At 39.7% G+C, this 27,768-nt stretch overlaps 1 protein-coding gene across 15 annotated transcripts in view; it reads left to right on the forward strand.

Moving 5' to 3' along the window:
• Window positions 1–27,768, forward strand: part of PTPRK (protein tyrosine phosphatase receptor type K) — a 546,296-nt gene that overhangs the window by 273,652 nt on the left and 244,876 nt on the right. For all 15 annotated transcript variants that reach the window (XM_072764637.1, XM_072764602.1, XM_072764614.1 and 12 more), the window contains exons 5-6: window positions 1,712–1,827; window positions 21,454–21,628. In XM_072764637.1, coding sequence (XP_072620738.1) covers window positions 1,712–1,827; window positions 21,454–21,628 — 291 coding nt within the window. The remainder of the gene's footprint in view (window positions 1–1,711; window positions 1,828–21,453; window positions 21,629–27,768) is intronic.

The following is a 27,768-nucleotide window of genomic DNA, read 5'->3' on the forward strand; positions in this document are numbered from 1 at the left end:
ATTAACACATAATTTTATTATGTCTTTAGATGCACATTGGTTGGTCTTCAGATGGTGTAACTAATTTTGTGTGTACATCGCATTTCCTGAAAGACATTCATTACATGCACTCAGTAGAGCCAGACACAAAACAGCTGGCATAAATTCAGACTTTACCTAGATCTCCCAACAGCGGCATTTTACAGGGCCCATGAACTCTAGATGGTCTGTTCAGTAATCCTCCTGGTGGAAATTTTCTCACCCGTTGTAAGCACCGTGCACGTGGAGGGGAACCTGTGTGTGTGTGGGGCGGGGGCAAGGCCGCGCTCCTGGTGAGTGCTGGTGTTAAACCCCGCGGTGCATCAGGGTCACCTACCAGGGGTGGCAAATCACAGATGTGCGGCCCCTCCTCGGTTCTCATTCCAGAGGCCTGGGGTGGGGCCTGAAAATGTGCATTTATCATAATAAGTTCCCAGGTGATGCCCTTGCTGCTGGCCGGGAGCTCACAGAGGGAGGACCACTGTGCTGGTTCATGTTCTAGCTCAAGCATCTCTCTTTTTAAAGCCGATGCTAAGATGAGGTGCAAAGAAAAAGGTCACAGGCTGTGGTCAGACCATTTATCCCAGGCAGTCCATTCTAAGAAAAAGGGGAACAAAACCGTCTCCCTCAAAGTTCACGTTGGTTTGCTAATAAGTTCTTTCAGTCCACCAGTACATGAGCATGATGTTTCCGTCTACTGTTCATTTACACTTAGTGGAAGAGAAATGTGAAAGAAAGGCTCTCAGGAGTAAAGAAAATAAAAATATGAATTAAGCCCAAGAGCGGTTTCACTGTGATATGGCCCTCTATGAGCTTGCTTTTACTTACCGAGGCTTAACTTTTCCTGCATGTATTTACTTTTAGTTGAAAACATAAATAAGCTCCAGTTTTACAAGGGGATCATAGAGAACACTGATTTGACAGTTACGTAAGTCGTGTAGGTTTTGACCGCAGTCATCACTTTTCGTCGGGTCCAATATTGCTTTTGGGTAACTTTTCTTCCAACGATGAAGGAGTCCGAGGTGGATTTTGCAGCGATTAAACTGATACTCTCCTTGAGAGAAACAAATACATTCCCTTGTTCTTTGAAGCACTAGAGAATTATACCTATTGAAATGTTTTTTTTTTAAAGAAAGACCCCCCCCCAAAAAAAAAAAGAAAAAAGAGAAAAAGAAAAAAAGAAGAAAAGAAAGACCTAACTTTACATTGTAAATTAATAGTTCAACGGCTATGTCTATGTTGGTAGGTTAGATACCACTATATGTTTTTGTCACATTTCTCTGTTGTGCTCTGGTTTCTGCTTATTTGGTCTCTCTTTTATTATTATTATTATTATTATTATTATTATTATTATTATTCGGTCTCTTTTGCTTTCTTTGACTTGTAACTGTTTTGTTATCACCCATATGCAACATGCTGTGGCCAACCTTCAGCAGTAATTGTTGAGTGCCCTCTCTGTATACAAGAATGTTCTAGTAATTATGGGGCAATGAGTAATAGTGCTATTAAGGGGAAAAAAAAAGAACTGTGAGAGGGAATGGGGTTTTCAGCACAAAGAAAACTCCCATTTTCTTCCATATGGTATTAGTCTTGGCCAAAGGTAAAAGTGTTAACAACATTATTCTCTTGGGAAAAAGTCACATGGAACGTTTTCTTCGTGTGAAAAGATTAATTTTTTTTTCTGCCTTCACAGATAAATCTCCTCATTTTCTCCGTCTGGGGGACGTGGAGGTCAACGCAGGACAGAATGCTACGTTCCAGTGTATCGCCACAGGGAGAGATGCTGTGCACAACAAGTTGTGGCTGCAGGTAAGGCCAAGTGGGCCGCTGAGCGAACAGATACACCTGATTTTTAAAAAATCACAAGGTACTGCTTCTGCTGATATTCTAGTATGTGTGTGTGTGAGGGAGCGAGAGACCACTTCTCTTGTGTAGGTTTGTCTTCATTGACTGCAGTTCGTTTCAGGTATTTCCATTTTGGGAATATGAATAAACACATGATAGTATATAGTTAATAAATACTCAGGTCAGTTTCTAGTGAGCGCTGATGTTTCTCTAAGGTTATGCAAAACTAAGAATTTTTTTCGAGATCCATTCAAAGTAGGAAAAAATGGCAAATTTCCTCGTTAAATATTTTGAAAACCCAAATTTACAAGAGCACAGTACTTAAGTAGGAACTGTCATACCCTGACCAATTTTTTAAAACACATTTTAAGAAAGTTTTGGAAGTACTTCTGGAAATGTGAATGGGAGGAGAGCCAATTAAATTTCTTTTCAGAGTGTTTGTGCATAAGGGTTAATGACAGTTCTGAGGTCAAGACATTTGCTTTGCGCATATTAAATCCTCAGTAAATATGTATTTAATGAATGACTTGGCAAAATATTGAGGAAATGCAAACAGTACATACCAAGACCTTTGAAAACGCCAGAGAATTAAACAAGAAACTAAAGAAGGTACCGTGTCTTTAGAAAATACCTCCCAATCCTGGGAGGGGGGGGGGGGGGGCTTAGATCAGCTCTAAAGTCAGGAGGGCGGGCCCAAGGAAGGTGATGGCTATTGAGCAAAATATTTGAAGCTAGAACCTAAGTAATAATGCTCTCTGAGCACTTGTATTATTATTTTGTGTTCTATTTGTATCAGAATGAAGGGATTTAATTAGTTAGAATTTTAAATTCCTGAAAATGTCAATGGACACCAAAAGAGAAAAATCACTGCAAGATTAGCATAGTTTTTGAACATAGAACTCAGCATTTATTTTTACCATATTTTTCTTTTTAAAATTTTTTTAAAGATTTGTTTAAAAAAAAAGATTTGTTTATTTATTTATTCATGATAGACATAGAGAGAGAGAGAGAGAGGCAGAGACACAGGCAGAGGGAGAAGCAGGCTCCATGCCAGGAGCCCGATGTGGGACTTGATCTGGGGCCTCCAGGATCACGCCCTGGGCCAAAGGCAGGTGCTAAACCACTGAGCCACTCAGGGATCCCCTATTTTTACCATATTTTTAAAGAGGTAAAATTAGTGTTGAGGATAATCATTAGGCTGTGGGAGGTTGAGGTCATGATTAGAATAAGTGATTTTTGAAATCATGCCTAGTATAATGCCTAATATTGTCCTAGATGTTATCAATTTCTTATTTCATTAAATTCTCACATCCACATGGATGTTACAACACATGTACTCATACAAACTTTATTATCACTGCTTCTATAATTTATTTGATTTGTAAGTATTGGGATATCATTCTGAATATGTGAAAAGGAAATGAAGCCCCTACTTTTTTTTTTTCTGTGATTATGCGAATTTCCCCTATAGATATTAAAATATAAGATAATTCTTTCTAGAGAGGGTGCTGTATAATAAGCAGCCTGTTTTATCAGTAAACATCAAGTCAGAATCAGTCTTTTTTCTCTCAGTCTAAATAAACAATTAATTTTTTAGACTTTTTTTAATTAAAATTGTTTTTTCCATTTAGGTGAGAACATTAGTTGGCATTTGACTTTAGTTGTGATCTGTACAGTCTTGTCTTGGAGAACCAGAGACTCTGCAGTCTGCCTCTGGTTTTATGCCCCAGGATTTAATGTGACATTGAAATAAAAGGGTTTTGTGGACTCAGACACCAGCTGCCTTGTGGCAACAAAGACTTTCTGGCCCTGCTGGTCTGAGTGGGTTGCAGTCAAAATACTGCTCGTTTATTGTTTGTTTCCTATTTTGTAGATTGGCCCATTTCATTATAGTTTTAAAAAATAATTCCTTCTGCCATTTTTTAAAGAAAGATGAGAGATAAAAATATTCTGTTAAACATCTATTCTGCTTTCCTTTTTGTCCTCTTTTCTCTACACATCCCAGGGTGGATCTATCTGTGTATTTCTCTTCTATTTTGACAGTGAGGCTACCCAATTCCTTAGCAGTTTACCTATTTACCATATTCTTTGAAAAAGCTTTTCTACTTTTTCAGGAATACCACCTAAGTTACCTTAAGTTATTCTTTTAAATCATCCTTCTTCGTGCTTAAGAAATATTGAAAACTATCCATTACTTAGTTGAGGGATGTTTTCAAATGAATAAGACTGATTATTTTATATAAATATATATTGAGAATCAGACTGTGCCCAGTGATTTTAAAAAAATCCATCTTTAAAAGTAGTAGAAGTATAATAGAGCAGAAAGAATCTTGATTCCATATGAATCTGCAAGCCAACCCATAAATATGGATGTCACGTCCTGTTTACTTGGTGCAGAATGACTTCGAAAAATCAGGAGGCCCAACTGTTAATTATTTTTTTTAATTTATTTTTTTTCCAACTGTTAATTCTAACCGTAATTTGAACCCTATAACCCTTCCAACCCAGTTAAGTGTGTGGGCTGAGAGAATTCACGAACTATTGACTCTATTCTAAAGAGAAGTTCTTTTTCTAGAAAAGGAGATGAGGCTAGAAGCTAAGATCCCTTCCAGCTTTGCATTATTTTTGATGGCTGAGACATGGCTTTCATTACCTTTTTTGTTTGATGGAAGACTGTGAATATTACTGGTCTTGTATGGGTAAAAATGGTCCCTTAAATTAATTATCATTATGAGAACAACTACTTAAACTATCTGCTCACAGTACTGAGAATGTATTGGAAGCAACTCAAAATGATAGGTCACTGCATCCTGTCACAGAAGTAGTGGGATAATGGAGTAGCTGTTAGCCTTGCCATGGTAGGTGTCATTAAGAAATGGTAATTGAGGGGATCCCTGGGTGGCTCAGTGGTTTAGCACCTACCTTTGGCCCAGGGCGTGACCCCGGGGTCCTGGGATCGAGTCCTGCATCGGGCTCCCTGCATGGAGCCTGCTTCTCCCTCTGCCTGTGTCTCTGCCTCTCTCTCTCTCTCTCTCTGTGTGTGTCTCTTCATGAATAAATAAATAAAATCTTAAAAAAAAAGAAATGGTGATTAACTTTTTATGTTTCCTAAATCACTGACATTATACAGTATTGTCAATTGATAAATATTTAAATACGGGGTACAAAACCAAAAAAATAGAAGAACAGCCAACTTTCTGTTTTAAAGGAAAAAAAATGATATAGTACAACCGCTTTAACCTTAATACCTGATAGCATCGGACATTTAAAATAATTTATGTATGGAGGGATATCTGGGTGGCTCAGTTGGTTAGGTGTCCGACTCGGTGTTGCCTCAGGGTACCTACCATCTCAGGGCCCTGAGGTAGAGCCTGTGTCTGGCTCCACACTGAGCAGGGAGCCTGCTTGAGGATTCTCTCCCTCTGCTCCTCCCCTGATCTCTCTCTCTCTCTCTAAAACGAACAAATTAATTAATTAAATTAATTAGTGTATGGGAATACATTTAAAAACTAAATTTTTCCACTTGTTTATTGTGTCTAGCTTACAATGATAATGCCCATCTTTTTTATTCTTTAAAATGACATACGAATTCTTGGGTGAATTAAAGAACAGAGCTCACAAAAGCAAACGCTTGAGTTACCTGAGCTAATCTAGAATCATTCGTAAGGTACACATCATAGGGGGGGCTGGATGTATCTTTAAGGAGAGTTCTTTCCTGTAGATCTCAGATTATGTGATTACCAAGTCTCAGAATTAGGTCATTGGCTCTACACATTTAGAAAACAGTGACAAAATACCGTCCCCAAATTAACCTCCTTGTACAGGCTCAGAGAACTACTGATGCATAGAACAACATGGGTGACTGTCTTTAGAAGTCTATTTAGTGGCAACAGGCTAGCTATATGGCAAAATTATGAGATTTGCTGGACCATAGCTTAAAATGGTGTGTTATAAGGTTCATGCATGTTGGAAAAGGCACTTAGAATAAAGACTTTAGTTGCTTGTAGAGAATTTCCAAATTTCTTTTCGATCATAAAACCCAATGAAGTAGCGTGTATTCCAGATATAAGCACAACATTTGTTGTCAGGTTACGATTTGCAGTTTTTTTTTTTTCCCACATGAACAGATGTTTTTCGGTGCTTCCAACAAGTTTTAGAACTATACTATTTAGTGTTTCCAAGAAACCCTCAGTGGTAGGGAATTTGTGGATCATAACTTAAAGCTTATGGTAAAACACAGCGTATAGGATATAAGATCATGAATGAAATTTTAATGTACAATTTATATTGAAAGAAAATGATAAAAACAACTGGTTATATTTTTGAGAAGGGTCATATAATTTTCCCACAGGAGAAGAAAAATTAGGTTATACATTTTTGTAGGTTAAAAGTGTTAGTCATGCCCTTTTCTCGCAGTGCTTGCTGATAGGAAGACTAAAGGGATGGTGGCAAAAAGAGTGAGTATCTAAGGAAATAACTAACGTGACGTGACAGTTCCACTCCTAAATGTTTACACAAGAGAGATGAAGGCACGTGTGTACAAAGTACTTGTGTAAGGAATGTTTATAACAGCTTCGTTCATAATAACCAATGCCTGTAAAGAACCCCGGGGTCCATCCGCAGGAGGATGGGTACCCAGGGCATGGCTCATTCAAGCAGTGGAGTGGAACTGAGCAGGAGCAAAGAGTGGGCTACCGATCCACGCACCGATACGGAGAAATCCCAGCAATTTTAATGTTTTCAGAAGGGGGACAGATAGAGAAGAGCGTGCATCCTGCGAGGTTAGCTTTGCAGTAAGAACCAGAAGGAACAAGGCTAACTCCTGGCGATAGACACCAGAACAGTATGTGCCTGTGGGTGATGAGGCTGGGCCGGCAGCGGGTGGAGGTCGTCTTTCTGCGGGACTGTCCGTGTCATATACGTCTATCGGGGCGTTGGGTGTGTGGGCGCCTAGACACCTACTAGAAGTTAAGCTGCATCCAGTTCACTTCTATATACTCAGTTTCCCTCGATAACAAATGAGGAAAAGGGAGCGTGTGGGACCGGCGGTGCCGCTAAGCCTCAGACGGCGGTAGCCTGGAGGCATCGCCTTGCATTTTGTCCATCGTGTCCATTTGAGGTTATTTGATGGGGCTCGTGGTGATTTTGAGTTACTGGTCTGTGCTGGAAGATGCAGGGAAGCAGGCTCTGAGTGTTGCGTTGCCGGATCAGGGGTAAGTCCTGCGGTTCCGTAAAGGAACTGAACGGGGTGGGCTGTACCCGAGGGCTGCACCCCCGGCGAAGGCCCCGTGGAAGCGAGCACCTGCAGGGAAGGCAGAGGGAGCCCGGGGGTGGGGGGCAGCTGTCCGGTGTAGGCTGTGGCCCCGGGTCCAGGGTAGGGCCTGACCTGCTAACCACCCCATCCGTCTTTGCCGGCATGGCCAGCACGGGTCATTGGCCGGCGGGAGAACGCAACAGTGGGGTCACTGCAAGGGGGGAGTCGTGTGGGTAGATCGGTGACACCGTTGGTCTCGGTGAACTGAAATGAGGCTGTGGGATGAGTGGTTGGCAGCCCCGTGCAGTCGTCCTCCAGCCCCAGCCAGGCTGGGCAGGTGCAGCCCATGCCCCTCGGTGGCAGGCAAGGGGAGGGGAGTGAGGGGTGGCCCCGCCGACCTGTGTGCCGGGGCCTTCTCAGCCACGGGCAACGTCGCTCCGCGTGGAGCAATGGATCATTCAAGCGATGGATTGAGAGTCATAACTGGAGAGTAAAATTAGTAAAATGCGATGCAGATTGCTCTCGAAAAACAACCCGAGAGAGGCTGACCTGTTAGGATACTAGCTGTTGTCAGCTGAGGGCCAGTGAAGATGGGTGGGCCGAAGCTTCTGGGCTTCTCGTGTTGTGTGTAGCCGGAGAATGTCACGGCCTTGTTCCTGTCCCGCACGCGGATATCATCGTGCGAGTGGTGGAGACCAGAAGCATGTTTTTTTTTTTTTTTTAAAGATGTGTTAATTTGAAAGTATAAAAATTTTAGCGGCTGAAACATGTCCCTACACAATTTCAAATGCCACACGGTCCTTGCTCACGGAGCTCCCTCTGACGCATCCATGCCTGCGGTATTTTTCCAGGCCTAATTATACTGTCACATGAAGTGCCTTGATGCTCGCGGCATATTTCATTTCCACAAGACACTCTAGTATCCCTGACACGATGCCCGTTTGAGAAAGAAAAAAAAAATCTGGTTATTTTGCATTTATGATAATGAAGGAAAATTCTTGGAAATTGATCAAGGCCTAAAATGATGCAGTTTGTGGTGGGTAATTTATTGGAAACTAATATGAGAGGAATAGCTCCAAACCTAATTGGCTAAACACGTAATATGTGATTTGCTTACATTGGGTACCATGAAAAGAAAAGAAGAAAAGAAAGAAGAGAAGAGAAGAGAAGAGAAAAGGAATGAGAGATATTGAAAATTGTCCTTCTGTCTGGACTTCGTGAAAGTCCTGACATTTTCTAGCTCATTGGCCTTAAGAGCAGCTGACACGTATCCAAAATAGTACAATAATAACAAAAGGCGGCGTGTAATTACTTGGCCAGTGAATAAAGTTGAAGATGTGATGTCAGAATGGCTCAAGTGACACCGTGTGAATGTACCTTGAGATTCGTGGGAGGCTTGATGAGTTTCTTACAATCTAGATGGTTGGGAATATTCAAGAGGGATTTAATTTGTTCTGTATAGGGTCTAAAGTACAATACTAACTAGTGGTTGGAAGCTATATGCTGAGAGATAGAAGCTGATTATTAAGGGAGAACGTTGTAATTGTAGGGCTGTTCAGACCTAGTATGAGCTATTCCAGGAGGTGGTAAAACTACAATTAGTGGAAGTATCCAAGCATAATCTGGATAAGCACTCGCTGGAGCTCTGGGGGATGTTTAGCATGAGGCTGAATGCTTTTTAAGATCCTTTCGGCGCCGAGAAGTGCCTCTGTAACTGAGTAAGAAAAGACAGTATAGAATCTAAGCACTATACTGTTTCCGAGTTGAGAGAGCGCTGCGTAGACTGGAATGTTTGGTGAAATCCTTAAGGAAGATTTGATTGGGTCTTCGAAGGCCGTAGAGGACTTGAATAGCAAAGACCGGGTGAGCGTGGTTATCACTGCAGGTCAGTGCACGTGTGGGGGGCAAGGGCAGAGCATCAGGAGGAGGATCCTGCTGAAGTGGAAGGTTTGAAATGTGAAGTCGGGGTAAATGGGGTTTGGGGCAGGGTTGAGAGCAGACCATGACGAAGACGCAAGATGGAAAGGACCTACTGGTAGCTGTGCAGATACCCAGTGGGGAGGGCCTGGGACTGGACGGTGCTGAAGTAATCGAAAAATATATGAGTCGGGAATGCCTGGGTGGCTCAGTGGTTGAGCGTCTGCCTTTGGCCCAGGGCGTGACCCCGGGGTCCTGGGATCGAGTCCTGCATCGGGCTCCCTGCATGGAGCCTGCTTCTCCCTCTGCCTGGGTCTCTGCCTCTCTCTCTCTCTCTCTCTCTCTCTGTGTCTCTCATGAATAAATAAATAAAATCTTTTAAAAAAAATACATGAGTAGTGAAGGACAGGGGCAGAGGAAAGAAGAAAGTAGCTTTTGGTGGCACCAGTTGACGGAATTGGGGAGGATGTGAGTGAAATGATCAAGACTGCTTTCTAAATTTGCTCAAAAGGTTATTTTTATTTTATTTTATTTTATTTTATTTTATTTTATTTTATTTTATTTTATTTTATTTATTTTATTTATTTTATATTTTATTTTATTTTATTTTTTTATTTTATTTTATTTTTTTAAAGGTCATTTTTTAGAGCCAGTCCGTGAGTTTGTTTTCCCATTGTCTGTCTTGGGACTGACTGGTCTGTGAGACCCACCTGTTTCCATTTTTCTTTCTTTCATAATTTCATAAGTCATCCTACGTAGGAATCAATGGTAGGAGATATTGGCTCTTTTGAGCTCTTTTGAGCTTTAGCAAAAGTTTGCCAGGACAGTTTGACGCTTGTGGCCAAATTCAACCTCTGGGTGGTCCTGGTATCTGTGCGAAGACCATTGGTGCCTCAGCCTCGGGTCTCCCTCCAGCCTGCGCTCAGGGAGTTCTGTCCAAGAGGGGTGTTAAGCACACTGCGCTTCCCTGATCTCTTGTGAGCTGATGCACACTAGCCTGCTGTTGAATTCTGTCTCCGTTTATTCTTAGTTTAAGCAGTGGTGATCTGTTTTTTCCCTGTCTGTATGCTGATGTACAGTTACTTCTGTTCTCCTCGAGAGCCCATGGGCCGTTCGGTGGCTAAACTACTCGTCGGTCCTCGTCAGGCTGCTGCTTTTCCTCAGGATGTTGGTTTATTTGAGTTCAGGGCATCATATCCTCCCTTCGTGGCTTCATTCCAAGAACCATGGCTTGGGGTCTCGAAGGAAAATCATTAACCGCGTATCATGGATTGTGATGTTTGCCTGTTACCTGTGGCATTTGGGGCGGGTATGTGTGTAAATGGTGAGCATCAGAACATTTAATCATAGTTAATTTTTAGGATTGTTAAATACCCCCGGGGTCGTTTTGGATGGCTTTCTGTGGCTCTCCACCACAAGGCGTTCGGTGCCTTGAAGATAGCGTGAATTCTTTTCCTTCTTCAATAATTTATAAACTCTTGAGTTTGTTGTCTGCAGATTACATAATTGATTATAAATGAATAATGTGTGGGAAATACTTTAGCTTTGTCATCCATCCCTGGAGCGGGACTGTAAAAGCCCGGCAGTCATAGAAGCTCAAGGATTTCTTCCTATTGACATCTATAAATAACAATCTACCGCTTTTTTTCTGTGCAAGAATAACTCACTCTTCTGCTGTGCCCCCAGCTGCCCTCCGGTGCCCTCTGAGCGTGTCACATGGAGCACTTCGCAGCTTCCCACTGGCTTCCTGCCACCCGTGCTGACAGCGCAGGGCTCCGCTAGCAGGCAGGGTTTCTTCTTTAGGAAAAGCGATCTGCCAGAAAGATCTAATATTCATAAAGCCCACTTTATCATAAAACAAAACATAGAAAACCACCCCCAAATAGGAACTGCAGCTGAATGAATTTTTGTAATGGAGTTTACCCCACCCAGGACAGGCAGGGCCTTCGCCAGCCACCCCCGAGGCCCCCGAGGGCTCGTCCCCGCACGTCTGGGCCAGCTCACTTCCTCTACAAGTAATGGTCTTCTTAACTTTTAGCCCTTGTATGTTTTGGTCATAGTTTTTTTTTTCCTCCCACTTATATGAGCGTTCCTAGATGCTCTAAATTAGTCTTGCCTAATGCTTAAAAGTGTCTTAAAGTCTCTTTTCAACTGTGGGTTTGTCCTCTGCCCCTTTCTTTTCCTCACAGTTTGTCTATTGAGGAGGAACCCGGATCCCTGACTTGTTGTTTTGCTCTTGTCTGCATTTTAGGTTGGTGTACCAGGGTCCTCTTCACCTAAAATCTTCCGATTTTGTTTGTAAACTGGCAGCCACACCCAGAGTCCAGTTTGATCCTTTGGCAGTGTTGGAGGGGGCGCCTGTATGGTTACAGGAGGCACACCATGTCTCTCTCTTTCTCACTTTTTTTTTTTGTTTTTTTGTTTTTTTGTTTTTTTGTTTTTGGTGATCTTCATAGCCATCGATGCTTCGTGCCTCTATCAATTGCTGCAGGCTGCAAGTTGTAATATGCTAATTCTGTTATTTATTTGTATTAGTTTAGTTAAGGAAGAGATACTTTTCATCTACCTGTCACTACCTGGTGACGTACTTCATTAAGGAAAGGGAGGATAAAGGCTCTCATCTTTGCTTTAGTTATTGGCTTTCAATATAATGAGTTGATTGATTATCATTCTCTGAAGGTGATGGATCTTCTTTTATTATTATTATTATTATTTTATTATAAACTCATGGACTTAAGCCTATTTAACTGACTTCAATATTTTGTAATTTTTACTATTATTACTACTATTAAAACTCAGACGGCCCCATCTTTAGGCAATGAGAACCTCTTCAAGCTGGCTCCAGAGTTCTCCTGGTGTGACGTCAGTAGTTTTTGGTAATTTCCTGCTGTCTGATGTTGTGAGATGCTGCATTGTCATTTTGTACGCTTTCCTCACCAGACCCAGTGCCCTGGTCTGGTTTTAGTAAAGACATTGAATTCCGTGATGTGGATTCTCATTTTGTTAGACATTTTCTGTGAACAGAACTAAGGTAGAATGTGTCTTTAAAGATAAAAGAGCAATGAGTTCTTATTGATATTTCAAGTTCAAGCCTAAAGATTTTCACTTAATGTTTTCTCTATTACGATTTGTCAGCTTTGGCTTCTTTTTCCCTTGCTACTATTCTTGGTTCTCAGTGACACAGGGGAAGGGAGAATTAGAATACTCTGTAGTTCTCGTTTTTAGACTCTTATGTCATTTTGGATCCTCGTACCATCTAACTCCTAGCGTAGAACCATTGCCGCTATACTGTCTCTCGTACAGCCCCTGTTTACTTAGTTCCACAGGCAACTGTGTTTTTAATGATCACCATCAGCCTGTACCTCATGTCTTCCCAGTAACGTTAGTTGGTTGAAGGTCATTTTCTAGTAGGATTAGCCTACTTTCTAGTAGGTTCAGGATTAGCCCATGAAACTAATATTCCCTGAGTTCTGGGACGTTGATAACAGTTTATATGTGCCTTTGATTAGTTTTTTGTGTGCCCTCAATTCTTTTCATTTTTAAGATTTTATTTAATTATTTGAGAAAGAGAGAGAGAGAGTGCATGTGTGTGACCGTGAGCAGGGGGAGGGGTGGAGGGAGAGGGCCAGAACCCCAAGCCGACTCCGTGTTGAGTGTGAGCTGGATACGGGGCTCGATCTCACGACCCTGAGATCATGACCTGAGTTGAAATCAAGAGTCAGATGGTTAACTGACTGAGACACCCAGGGGTCCCTGTGCCCTTGATTCTTAAGTCAGTTTTGCAGGATATAAAATCCTTTGTTCACATTTTCTTTCCTTGAGTAATTTTAGTATGTTACTTCATTTCATTCTGGCATAAAGCCTTGCTATCAAAGCCTGATAATATTTGTTTCCTTTAATTCATTTATCTGCTTTTTCTAGATATTCAAAGGATTTTTTCCTGTTTTTCTTTTTTAAAGATTCTAATTTTACCAGAATATGTATTACTGTGTATCATTCTAGGCTACTGTTCTCAGGTATGGGGTATGTTCTTCCAATGTGTATTTACAAAACCTTCTTTTTCAATTTTCAGAAAGTGCTCTTAATTATGACTTTCATACTTTTGTTTTGTTTCCTTCCTTCTGTATGGACTTGTGTTATCTCTATATTTGATCTTCTTTGCATTCCATCATTAATAGTCTCTTTCTCGGGGATCCCTGGGTGGCGCAGCGGTTTGGCGCCCGCCTTTGGCCCAGGGCGCGATCCTGGAGACCTGGGATCGAATCCCACATCAGGCTCCCGGTGCATGGAGCCTGCTTCTGCCTATGTCTCTGCCTCTCTCTCTCTCTCTCTGTGACTATCATAAATAATAATAATAAAAAAAGAAACCAATTCAATTATCAAAAATAAACTTTAAAAAAAAATAGTCTCTTTCTCTGAAATCCTTTTTATTCTCATTTTAAATGAAGTCACTTTTTCCCCCACATTCTATTTTGCTTAAGACATCACCTGTTGATTTTATTTCCTCTGGTTAATCACATTTCTAATATGACTTTTTTTCTTTCATTTCATTTTTTCTTTCATTTCTAATTTTTTGAGTTCTGTCATCTTATTTATGAGTTTAATAATATTAGTTTATATTATTCTTTCATGTCATGAGTCATTTTCTTAATGTGTTGTAGCATGGCTCGAAATATTAGGTTTCAGTTTTGATGTTTTGTGGGCATATTTTCCTGACTTTCAGGGACTCTGGGATTTGTACTCTGCTCCTTTTCTATTTTAGACTTACAATAATTTTATGTTGATTTGACCTTGGTACTTTTAAGTTGTTCATTTTTATGTGAGTGGTGTTGTCTTGAAATTTAAAAATGAGATGTGGAGTTCAGGAAAACTTCACCGATTTCAAGAATCACCTCTTTTGTTTCTGTGAGTTATGTCTTGCTTTTCTGGGATTTCTTGATTTTGTTCTCATCTCTACTTTGTCTGGACCTTTTTTTCCCCTTACCTTCCCTTGTTGTTTCTTCTGTTTTTTATGTGGCAGATTCAGGAAGAGTGAAAAGTCATCCCACTGCCACCAAGTTGCTGGAATCCCTCAAATGTAATACTTTAATTGTTTTGGTCTCTTTGCTCTACTCGACTTCCCTCTTAATATGAATGGTATAGTTTTATAATTGTAAACTCACAAGCTTTATATTCTCCATTTTCTCTGGTGTAGTTTGAGGCAACCAGCTAATACCATTCTTTATATTCTTTAGTTTATCTAAAATATTTTAAGGTCACAAATACCTGGTCACCCAGAACTTTACCTTCTATAGATATTTGATTAGGGATATCTCACGGTAATATTTTGTATCTCTTTATTACATCATGCCATGGATTATTATTGCCTCTAAATCTAATCAGGTCTAGAGAGCCAGTTCTAGGAAATCCAGAACCAAACCAGATCAGAAAACACATCCTTAAAAAAAAAAAAATCTGTCTTCCAGAAGCATTTCTGGTAACAAAGCCATCTGTATCAGTCAGTGTTCAGACATTAAACGCATATGCCTATGTGTGTCTACACACACACACGCACACACACACACATAAGTTTTTCTTTTTTTTTTTTTTTTTTAATCCGAAAAGGATTCATTACAAGGAATTGGTTCATGTGACTGTGGGCTGGTGAGGCAAGTCTGAAGTTAGCAGGTCAAACCCTTGGGAGGGATATTCAGGCACAAACTCAAGTTGCTGCTAACTGGTAGAATTTCTTCAACTTCAGGGAAGCCTCAGTTCTGCTTTTAAAACATTTCAACAAATTGAATCAAGTCCACCCAGATTATCTAGGATAAACTCCTTGACTCAGTGTCAATTCGGTTATAGACTTCAATTCTATCTCCAAAATCCCTTTGCCAGGACACCTAGTTTGATTGAATAACTTGGGACTGTGTATAGCCTAGACAAGTTGAATGATCAAAAGACCGTCACAGTTATTAAATGTGTTATGTACCTAGATATTGTTTTGATTATTTTCTTCATTATATTGCTATTATTAGGATTTGCAAAGAGAACTTTTGTACAATTATCTCATTAATATTTTCACCATGTGTGTTGTATAGCAGGTACAAATAAATACCCGCTCCCCCCCCCCCCCAATTTTAGATTAAAAGTGGAGATGTGAGATATAATGAGAATTGTGAAGCTAATAAATGATTGTTTCAGGACTGGAACCTAGGGGTCATCTTCCATCAGGCATGGTTCAGTCCATTTACTCATGTTCCCTGTATGTTGCTCTTCATACCACAAGGCTGCAAAGACACCTGTGCTTTGTAGATTAAAATGTTTTTTTCTTATTTAATAGCTGAATTTACATTTTGTTACACTTGGTTAATGCTTGATTCTAGTAGTTTGTTATTCCCAGTACATTTTTACCCTGTATTTTAAAGTCAGAATTATATTTGCCACCTTTTTTTTCTGTGTCAAGTACCATTTGCCTTCTTCAGTCCTTTCATTGCCAAATGGCAAATATGTTGGCCAACTTAGTATTGTTATTTTAGTGTAATTTTCCTAGAAGAACACTATGTTTTTATTAAATGCTTAATCTGTTGAAATAAATATAATAATTTCTAATAGACATAAATAAGTTTATCTCAAAGCAGTAATGTTTCTAATTTGAGAAATGTCTAAATTTCTAAGCCTTTAATTTTGTCATTAAAATCTTTTGTGTTTCTAAAATTCTTGGTTTAACTGTTCAATAATAATAATAATAATAATAATAATAATAACAATAATAATTCATGAGAAAGAAAAAAGCATTCATATAGTAGACAAGTCCTGGTAAGGAACCCTCAGTTCCTTGGGATTAATTTGGCTGGACTGTTGTATGATTCACTTCAACCTTAGTTAATTATATTGTGCAAATTTACTTTGAGTTTAGTTCTGGACAAAAGGGCAAGTACTGACAAATCATATGCCATCCTCTTAGTCTTCTTAATGTATTCAACAGGAACCTAAATACCAAATGTAGGGAAACAGTTTCCCTCTTAACAGTTTCTCTGGCTCTAAGAGGATGGAGGGATCATATATCATCATGTGCCCACAAAAGGCAGTGAAAAATAAATAAAACGATAAATGTAATTTAATTTTTTCTTCAAGTCAACAGAGTGAAATAATCCCTGCAAGTATTCAAAGAGCCACATTATTTAATTTTAAATTAAATTGGATTAATTCTGTTTCTCAAGCTTTGAAAAGAAAAGCTGAGAGAAACTGTGTCATATTTTTAACTTTAGGAGTTCAAGCCGAAAGTGGTATAAAACCAAGTGTATTGTGTCCCTTAACAGGAAGTCCAGAAAGAAGAAAGGGGCTCTAGGAGTGGTTGATACCATTTCAGACACTTGATCAAGAACTTGATTGTCTTTCTCCTCAATGTGCCATCCTCAGTGTGTCACCTTTTCTCTCACACTGACCAGTCCGCTCTTGTAGTTTTAGGCATAACATGGAGAAAAAGGAAAGAGGACCCACTGTGTCTTCTCTTGAGATGTGATAACCTTTCTAGAAGTGAATTGGCCTGTTTCTGTCGAATCTCATTGGCCAGAATCAGGGTACATACCCATTTTTAACACTTTCACTATTATTAGGAATAGGACCTCCATGATTGCTTTCTACCAGTGTGTCTCAAGCTGTAAGGTCTTGACCCATTAACCTAGGGATCTTGTGAAAATGTAGATTTTGATTCAGTAGATTGAGAGTGATCTCTAGACTTAGTATTTGTAACAGTTTGACAGGTAATTCTGATACTGCTGGTCTGCAGAGCATACTTTGAGTATAAGAGGTTTGACTAATAACCTGGCTATTATAGATGTTGAGAATTAACCAATATTATCACTACACTACTTTAAGCCAGAAAGTGAACTTGTCAGATAAACACTGCCTATGGCCTGCATGAGGAAGCTTACTTAAAGAGAGAGGTAATAATACTAGGGAATGTCATGACTTGCCCAGGCTTATTTGGTAAGTGACAAGTCTCAGCAACCTGTACTGGAGACCTAGCAAATAAGAAAGCATTATGAGGATATGGGAAGTCGGGGAGAGAAAAAGGCAACGTGTTAGGTCATAATCCTTGGATCATATAATTTTGTGGTTCATTTCTCAGAGTTGGGGATACTTAAAATGAAGAAATCATATAAAAAAAAACTTCAAAGCAAGCTAAAGAGCCTGGAACTGAAGAATATAAAAGCAGAAAACTATATGCAAACACGGCTGCATAAGGGAGAAATTTGACATTCTTTTTTTCTTCCTTCATAGCACTGCCCATTCTGCTAAATTGATAGTTTGTAGTCAGGCAAAGGTCTATTATTTTGGATTATAAAAGAAAAGTTATCATTATTTTTGACTTCTCAAACGTACATGTCATCATTTGCTACTTTTAACTGTAATGCATTACTGGAAGCTGAGTAAATAATGCAATGCCTAGTATAGTAGATTATATTTCTCATTGGTACAATGCATTAATCAAGGCTTTACAATAAGCAATCAATTCATTGGACTAGGCCTATAATATAAGTGAATAAAAGCAGCTTTGGTTTAGGTTAGAGGAAATACTGCTGGATTTTGTGTCATTAAGCCTGGTTTTGAGTTTTAATCCCACTACTAACAGGCTACATATCACATTTCTAATCTTTCTGAATCCTGATTTTATGATTTTTAAATGGGAATAATTATCACATAGGTTTTTTTTTTTTTTTGAGATAGCAGCAATAGAACCAAGATAATAGCCTATATACCATCTGGCACATGGAGGCACTTATTAAATGGTATTGAAGATAAGCCTAAGTATTAGGAGGGTATAACGGTATGATGAGTGGTTGTTGTTATTTGAAAAAATGAATACCATGTATAGCTACTGTGCCCTTTAATTATATAAATAATGTATATCCTATATAAGTTTATATATTTTGCAGTTATATTAACATATTAATAAACACAAATATAGACATAATGTAACATAATCAGCTTTGTGTACTCCTGAATCATCTTAAGCAGGCCCTAAATGTCTCGAAGTTAAGGTATTGTTCAGAAATAGCTTGGCATAAATGATCTCCAGATGCTTTTGAGGTTCTCTGTTTATGTAGCTTCTCTTTATTATTATTTTAATTAATGGTTAGTATATTTTTGTTAGAATAATTTATAAAAGCCTAAGGAAGGCTTACATGATCCCTGTGTTTGAAAACATCAATGAATTTAATTCATTTTAACCAAGAACTTGAGCACTTATTAAATAAAGATAATATATGTGATGGCATGGAAAAAAATATATATATGTATATACATACAAATAAGACTAGAAAACCTATCTTTAGGGTGATTTCAGTATACAAAGAAGGGGGAAAGTATGTATCTATATCTATCTAGATCTAGGCCTAGACATATATAGAGAAAAAGAATATATTAGAAGAAATTCAAAATAGAAAAGCCAGTCATTGAGGCTTTGATGTCTGGTTGCAAAGTAAAGGATCAAGTAAGGTCTCATTGAAAATGCAGAGGATTGAAGGAATGGGAGAACCACATGGTCCGTTGTGGTTCTAGAGGGAACTGTCGTAGCAGGGGAACTTGGTTGTTCTATGATAGTAAAAGAGGCTGTTGGGCATCACTGAGGCCAGGGTGAGTTTTGGGATCATGAAAATATTCACAGGACTATGGTGGAAAGGACATTTTTGCCCGGTAGATAATTGTGATGGGAATGATACTTGGGCATGCTCAGAATTCCCGAAGATGAGACGTAGGTGAGTGGGATTGTGGTGGAGTGGTCCGCAAGGGATGGACTGGTTAATGGTGGCCTTCCCTGAAGGAGAATAAGGCCATAGAAGAAAAGTTTGGAGGAAAGTGGTATTGTGAGATGAATGGCAATTAAGGTGGAAAGATGAAATAATGATGATTGAGACGGAAACACTGAGGGTACTTAGAATCTCATCCCAGAAGAAGATGGGCTTTTGAAAGGCACAGCATTAAAAGACATGGGGGTGTGTGTGCATGCACAAGGTAATTCAGAAGGTAGGGCGGCCACCAGACTTGGCTGGTCTTGAAGAGCTGAGAAATATAAATGGCAGAGAGGAAGGTGGCCAAAGGTTGAGGGCACCACTGGAGGGATAAGTTAGAGGAAGAGGAAGTGAGAGTACTTGCAGGTATAAAGAGTGCCTTCCGGTTAGAAAGACCTTATCAAGGGATGTAGTAATTGAAAAAAGGGGAGTCAGAAAGGTGCATATGTAATGGGCCTTGTTTGTGTGGTTTGTAGGGAAAGAGAATCTAGACTTGATTTTATGGATTTATACCTTAGGGCTTCTGAATATAAGCTGCGTTTTCTCTTCACTATTATCCAGGAGAATGATCAGAGATCTTGGTGCAGAAATCATGGGATAGGTGGTTAAGGAAAGAATTAACAATAAGCTGAATGAATAAAATATGGTAAAATTAAAATTGGAACTTTGGGTCCTTAGGTAAATGTGTATGTGTATGCATAGGCATACGCGCATATATACCATATAGTATGCACAAACGCATCGTTTCAGATGTGGAGAGGAGAATTTACAGGTTCAGTGGGTTTTAGGATTTAAAACTTAATCACGAAAGTAATAGAATGATCCTTTTATTATTTACTCTTCTAAAAAAATGTATTTCAGCCATGAAAAAGTTATGGAAAACAGTAAGATGACCACTAATGTACCCACCACTCAAATTTAAAAGAAGTTGACATTTTGCATTTTTATTTCATGTATTAATTTTTGTTAAGGAATTTTATCTGGTGTTTAAACATGTATATGTGTATTTCACACCAGAGGAATAGTGGAGCTGGTTGGGATTGCTATTGCTGATTTTTCAGTAATTTTAGGAGTCAAATGATATTACACAGGTAATTTGAAAGTGGCCACAGTGGGAGTATTTACACCACAGAAATTGAGCCACGATACAAATCAACAGTTTATTATTTTTGGTTAAGAGCTAGCTCTTCAGCATTTTGCCAGCACACTGGTGGTCTTAGTTTGCATAAACTTCTACGTTGTATTTTATTGAATGGATAAATCTCAGTTGACTTATCCACTATTCAGGAAAATTTGGATCTCTCACATATTGAACTGTCCCCATATTGCAATGCTTCTGAGTTCAACATTCTTGTGCGTATCTCCTTGATCACATGTGCAAAAGTGTTTCAAATGTCGAAATGCAGAAGTGGGACCGCTGGGTGCTAAAGAATTTCCGTCTTCAGATTTACTAGATAGTAGCAAATTATCTTCTAAAATGAGTCTAACATTTTGAACTTCCATTAATAATTTTAGGGGTTTTGTTTTCCACATCTAATAATAGGAATTGATGTTTTAAGTCGTATGAAAGGACACCGGGGATATTTAGCATTTCACCAACAAGAGATGAGGTTGAGGCTCCTGACCCGTTCTTTCTCATCGTTACAACTTTTCTTTGCCCTTTGTGCTGTCTTTGACATATGGACATTTTAAAATTTAGGCTGAGGATCTCTTTTCTTGGTTATTAGACAAACACATTTTCTCTTTTTATAGCCTGTCCACTTTTTGATAGGGTTGTTTGTCTTTTTTCTTATTGAACTGTAGAAGATCTTTACATAACCTGGCTATTTATCTTTTGATGGATTATTTCTATGACAAATATCTTATCACAGTTTGTGGGGTTTTTTTCCCCCACTTTATTTATGATGTCTTTCAACATACAGAAGTTATAAATTTTATTATAGTTGACTTTTTCAACCATCTCCTTTATAGCTTAAACTTACTGGTCTTGTGTGAGGTACCCTGATATCATAAATATGCTTTTCAGTATTTCATTTTGTAAGTTGACAGATATGCTATTAGCATTTAGGTTCTTTTGATTACTTTTCTTAAATGGTATAAATTGGCTGTCATTAGTGCCAAAGAGATAAAGTTTGCAGAGTATAGATTTTGGTTTGACTCTAAATTATTCATCAGTATTTTATTGTCATTCTGTGGCAGATCACATGCTACACATTTCGAATACTAAGTTGCATTGGGCATCGTCTTGGTCTTCCCATGGGGACAAACCTATTACATAGCACATGCAGTATAGAATAAGGCCTAAAAGAAGTCCCCCTACGTATACTCAAGGAGGAGGAGGGCAATGAATCATATGCCAAGGGGCCATTAACTGTTCTGTTAATTCATATATTCTGAGCTAATAACAATTTCGTGGAAAATAGAAGTAAGCTATAATGCCAGTGCTATGCCCCTAACAGATACCAAAGTTTATTTCCATGCTTTTTGGGGGTTGAATGATAGTGGTAAAAATTTGTGGGGCTACCTAGACGTTTTCCTCCTATTTTAGGAACAAGGATAATTTATCACAGAAATTGGTTGCTAAGATGCTTTAGATTTATGGAAATGTTAAGAACCTGTTTCTTAAAGATTGGTTTCTGCTTGCAGAGACGAAATGGAGAAGATATCCCAGTAGCCCAGACTAAGAACATCAATCACAGAAGATTTGCTGCTTCCTTTAGATTGCAGGAAGTGACAAAAACTGACCAGGATCTGTATCGCTGTGTAACTCAGTCAGAACGAGGTTCCGGGGTGTCCAATTTCGCTCAACTTATTGTAAGAGGTAAGGTTGGTCGCTTTGCTTTCACTTCATGAAATTACTTGGCTTCGTTAGAACAAAAGCAGCCTTGTAGATATTTTGACTGATTTTTGAACCTGTTGCTCTTCATCTCAAGTCACTAAAAAAATTATATAAAAGTTCTGCAGATGTCCTCAGGTAAAGTAAGACCGTTGTATTATCTGTAGAACAAGGTTTTAACAAGTGTTTCCCATAGAATGGAATCTATTTTAAAAAGCTCTAATAAGATGAACCATGCAAAACACCTTTATTCCTTGGGATGCCTGGGTGGCTCAGTGGTTGAGCATCTGCCTTTGGCTCAGGGCATGACCCCAGGGTGCCAGGATCAAGTCCCACTTCGGGCTCTCTGCAGGGAGCCTGCATCTCCCTCTGCCTGTGTCTCTGCCTCTCTATCTCTGTGTCTCTCATGAATAAATAAATAAAAATATTTTTAAAAAACACCCTTATTCCATATTGGTACCGTCTAGTTTTCATGTTAATTTAGGCTTGCTTTTCTTGTTTAAAATAGTTCCACAGGTACAGCGTTTTTCTTCAAAGCACTGTAGCCATGAGATCAAGGCCAGAGTTTCTATACCCATGTAGACCCGTAAATTTTAACAGAATCAAAACCCAGTGGTGGTGGATGTGAAGTTCACCAATTATGACCCCCTCGAGGATCTTAGAAAGTTAGACTTGCTAAGTGGTCCTCATTAATATTCTTTTTTTTAAAAAAAATATTTTATTTATTTGAGAGAGAGATAGAGATAGCAAGCAAGCGAGAGCACACAAGCAGAGGGGGTGGGGGAAGCAGACTCCTCGTGGAGCAGGGAGCCTGATGTGGGACTCGATCCCAGGACCTTGAGATCATGACCTGAGCCAAAGGCAGATGCCTGACCGACTGAGCCGCCCAGGCACCCGCCTCATTGACATTCCTGCACACTAGAGTTGCCAGAGGAATTATGAGGGATTATGACATATCAGTATATATCTGCGATGAATATTGGGAAACAAGCCCGAGTGCACAATGTGTATTAACTTCATTCAGAAGTTACTGGGTTCCTGATATTATGGAATATACACACTGTTCCAGATTGTGGAGATAAAATTGTAAATAAAATGCAGAGCCCCCGACCGTGTAGAGCTCAGCCCTGAGGGGTGTTAGGCACACCATGTGGAAGACTACTGAAAATGTAGCAGCAAATTATGGTATGTGTTACGAAGAAAAATAAACACTCAAAAAAGATGACGATTAAAATTGTAGTGACGGTGGTCCGGTGGCTGTGGAACGGAACCCTCAGACATGAGGGATGGCTTATCTGTGTGAAAATTTAGAGGAATACAACTCTGTTGAGTAGACTCAACAGAGTCAGCATCAAGCAATGGTGACAGAGATGTAAATAAGTATAAACTACCAAGGTCTTCTCAAGTTGTTTAGGAGATCCTGGGGCGCCTGAGGGGCTCAGTCACTCAAGTGTCTGCCTTCGGCTCAGGTCGTGACTCTGGGGTCCTGAGATCGAGACCCACATCTGGCTCCCTGCTCAGCGGGGACTCTGCTTCTCCGTCTGCCCGTCCCCATGCTTGTGCTCATTTTCTCTCTCTCTCTCTCTCTCTCTCTCTCAAATAGATAGGTAGATAGATAGATAGACAGACAGGTAGATAGATGATAGATAGATAGATAGGTAGATAGATAGATAGGTAGATAGGTAGGTAGGTAGATAATAGATAGCTAGATAGCCAGCTAGCTGGCTAGCTAGATAGGTAAGTAGGTAGATAGGTAGATAGATAGATAGATAGTTAGTTTAGGAGATCCTAACAAGAAGGTCTAACCTGAACTGAGATTTATCCAACGCATCCAGGAAGGTCTTCACGAGTGAGTTTTCTTTGAGAGAGGATCTGAAGGTTGAGAAAGGTTGTCCAGGTGAGGGATGTGGATGTGGGGGCAGGAATGAGAGGTCCAGGGGCCAGCAGACGTGCCGTGCAGAGACCAAGGCACGTGTCAGGGCCTGGAGGCTGGAAGGAGAACATACGATCTATCCATCTTCAAGTTAATCTATTTTAAATGCTTGACATCCAGTGTCTTTTACACACATTATTTCATTTTAAGATTTACTTGATTTTTAATACTTTAACCTTTAATGCTTTAGAGAGAGGAAAATTGAAATTCAGACTATTTGGTAATTGCCCAGAGCCACAAAAATCTCATAATTAACTGAGCCAGAACTTAACCCTGTTTTTCCAAGTCCTGATGCTGGGCTCCTCCTTGTCCGCCCCAGCTTTATCTCACGTTCTCGAGATTAAACAATGCTACTGGCCTTTGTCAGGCTTCTGTCTTGAGAGATCCTGTAGATCTTTTTTTTTTTTTTTTTTTTTAGAAGTCAATCTTTGTAGATTGGGTCTGACTTTGTATTAAATAACACTTCTCTTGTGTCTCTAGAGTCTGCTCCTCTCATCTGCTCAACTTCATGAAATCACAGTCACAGATAATTGAGTAATAGGAAAACAGGATAGTATCTTGGTGATCAGCGATGAGGCAAGGAACACGGGAGACAATTGTTACGTATGAGATGCTGGTCTGCCTGTCTCTCTTGAGCCTGCTGTAGCCTCTTTCTCACCTGAGCCCACGGTGGAAGGCCTGAGGGTCCCGGGGTGGTGCTCAAAGTGGTTACTAGGCTATGGGGGTAGGACGTTGGGGTGCTCTTGAGTTTCGGGGCTCGACGATCCTGAAGGGTGCTCTTCTGTGCATTTGACGGCGGCCCTGCAGGGGCTGGGGGCCTTTAATGGTGCAGAGCGCACTTGACCACCTCGCGGTTACGCGTATGTGCGTGCGTGTACGCAGACAGGTGTGTATACGTGTGCGTCTCTGTACACCTGCACACCCCTTTATGAGGCAGTGGTCTTGTAGTGTATTCAGCACTTTATAGGAAGAACAGTTGAACTTTTTATCTGGGTGCTCCCTTTTAAAGTTCCATTTCCTTTTCTTGGGTAGATGTCTTATGTGTGTGTGTTTTAAAAGAAGAGATTTATTTTGGCGTTACAAGATCTCTCTTGTTTATCTGAATCAAAAAGTAGATTTTATCACTTTATCAACGCGTGGTTTACTTTTCCTGGAGACAAATGCATGAAGGCTGCTCTAGGAGCATTACTTGTGCAATGCCTAGTTCAGGAAGATTGACAAGTGGGAATCTTTGGATTTCATAGAAAAGTTTGACTTTTTTTCTTTTCCAAAGTTCGGCCGTTTAACCTACATTTTATTTCAGGTTTTCTGTGATACCTGTGGGTTTGAAATACAGTGGTGCTTTCAGTTTTGCTATCCGGAGTCCTTTTAGAAACATACTTTGATAATTTTGGGGGCTTTCTTTTCTTTTCAACATATTTTAGGTGGTTATATCTCTAATACTTAGAGGTGATATTTTACTCGTTGTTTTCTTTGAAAGCGAATATGAAGCAATGCATTTTCTTGTTTGTCTAGATAAACCACCAAAGAAATATTGTTAACCAAAAAAAACCTGCCCTTTGAGGTCAGCGATCCCGGTGCTAAAACAGTGCTGAGAATCAACCGTGGTGACAGGTCCTGTCTCTCATTGGCACTTTTAAAGCTGACATCCTGTTACTTCGATACAAAAGATGGTAATTTTAAAGGAAATTTTTGGGGCAGTGACATGAATAGTCTTTAATAAGAGCTGGCATAGTATTGCCTGTTGTCAAAAATGACCCAAGGGGAAGAGTTTATTAGTGCATTTTCTCCTAAACTGAAAGTGACAGGGCAGGCTTAAGGGCCTTTTGCTTCTGTTTGTTACGAATGAAAATTTCACTGCAAAATTCTTGTGTTGGAGAGTATTGATCTCTGCATTCCCACAGCCAGAAGACAAAAAAAAAAAATAAAAAATAAAAATAAAAAGTATGCCAGAACAGACTTTACTTTGTCATGACGTTAGCATCGCTTCCAGCCCATTTTGAGTAATGATAATGTCTTCAGCCTATGGAAGCCCATCTTCATTGACAAAAAGTTTTTACAGAGATGAGATGAAGAACAGATGTTTCTGCTCCATGTTTCTACAAAACTGAAGGGTAGAAAATGTGAAATACAGGTTGAAATGGTGTTTACAAGCTCTCAACGGAAAGCGCTGACTTTGTGGCCTAAATTGTGTTACAGAGTCTCATCCTTTACCCTATTTGCAATCTTCTGCATTCCTTTCCGTGTCTCTAAATTAAAGGTCCCGTCCATCCTGACCGACTGACCCACACCAAACCTGTGAAGTCCTGTCTGCTGCCACTGATACTCCATTTCTATTCTTATTTGTTACTTAGGCTTCTCTATTTTTTTTTTTTATTGGTGAAACTCCAATCACATTTTAAGTTATTTAAAGTGAAAAAAACACAGGTTTTTTGTTGTTGTTGTTGTTGTTGTTCTTTGTCTCTGTTGTTGGCTTATTTTTTGAATTTTAATACCAACCACCAGCCATCATCAAAATGTTGTGGGTGCAAAGAGTATTCAGTTTATATTTTTATCTCTTCCTGATGAGTCCCGGCGACCTCTAGCTGTAGAGTCGGTAGGGTGGATGTCCATCTACTTCCTCTGCGTAGTAAGTGGACCTCTAAAATGAATTTTGGTGTTTAAAAGGACTAGGGGTTTGGATTGTTGTTGCTACTTCCCTTTGTAAAACAATGACTGACACCTAGCTTAAAAATAATGGTATTTACTGACTTTTGTACCTGGAAGGTACAGAGATAGGCTTTAGGGGGTTGGTTCATTTAGTTATGAAAGATCCGGGTTCTTTCCAGTTCTCTCCGCAGTGCATAGTTTTGTCTTCTGTCCTAAACTAGGGTCTCCCCATGATCATAGGACAGCAGTGAACTTACATACGGCTTTGGTCTCATCTACCTGGGGATAGAGAGGTTAGCACCTCCCACAAGTATCAGAAATAGGATGGTCGCAAATGGAGAGACAACTGGAATATCCAGTAGAAAACATTTGTACGTGGGATTCCAGGGCACAGTGTTCTTCAGAGAGAGTTATTCTCTTAAGATAGGAACTTAGAAGAATGGACAAGTGAATTTTGATTTGGACCAATACGTTCTATTCTAGCCTTTTTTGTATATGATGTTCAATCAGGTCTGAATCTTTCATTTTTAATGTTTTTATATTAGAAGCAAGGACATTTGGGAAGTGGAAAACATCACGTACTAATACTTCTGTTCTTTGGTGGTTAAAGGCCATGGAGCGTCTAGCTTGAGTCTGGCAGCATGCTGCTCAATACCACATATTAGTGATTTTTTTTAAAGATTTTATTTATTCATGAGAGAGAGAGAGAGAGAGAGAGGCAGAGGGAGAAGCAGGCTCCATGCAGGGAGCCCGATGTGGGACTCAATCCCGGGACCCCAGGATCACCCCCTGGGCCGAAGGCAGGTGCTAACCACTGAGCAACCTGGGCTGCCTGAGGATCCCTTTCCTTAACGGTGGCTAGAAGATCCCTTTTCTTTGCTTCTGTTGTGAAAACTAGTCACCTGGACAGGAAACTTGGAGCTATCTAGGAGAATTCAGTTTAAATATCTCTATCTTATAAATTCTGACCTGTAATGAAAATCTAAGAACACGTGAACTGACAACCACTAATTTCCCCCGACTATCCCTGTATAGTTAGGAAAGCACATGTCGTCAGTGGGGGGAGGTAGGTGGGGGGGATGGGTAACCAAATGTCCCAAATTTGGAGGAGAGTCCAAATGTTGCATGTTTTAAAATTTTACTTTGCTACCCTTGAGTATGATAAAAGAAACATTTGGAGTCTCCTCTCATTCATTGTAGCTACTTGTAATGCAGGTGATTCAATGTACAAGGTGTCTGGTACATTTTTAAACTCTAAATGAGCAAAAGGATCCTCAATGTCCTCATTTCAGGTAGTGTGTTATTACAGAGACTGTTCTGTCTCCTTTTGTACGCCATTATCTCAAATACTTTTTCCTATTAATTCCCTCCTCTTGAGTTTTCTTAGGCAACTTCATGAAAATGGCAAAGTGCCGTGCTTGTTTTGCCCATGTGGTTATTTTCCTGTTATTTATTTTGTTTGTTTTAAAAATAAAAATGCAGTCAGAGTTCTTTCCCAGAGGATTTTTGAGTGTATTTTCATAGGTGATTCATGTGTCGAGCT

Source organism: Vulpes vulpes, chromosome 1 (assembly GCF_048418805.1).
Source record: "Vulpes vulpes isolate BD-2025 chromosome 1, VulVul3, whole genome shotgun sequence".
In the NCBI taxonomy this organism is placed as follows: domain Eukaryota; kingdom Metazoa; phylum Chordata; class Mammalia; order Carnivora; family Canidae; genus Vulpes; species Vulpes vulpes.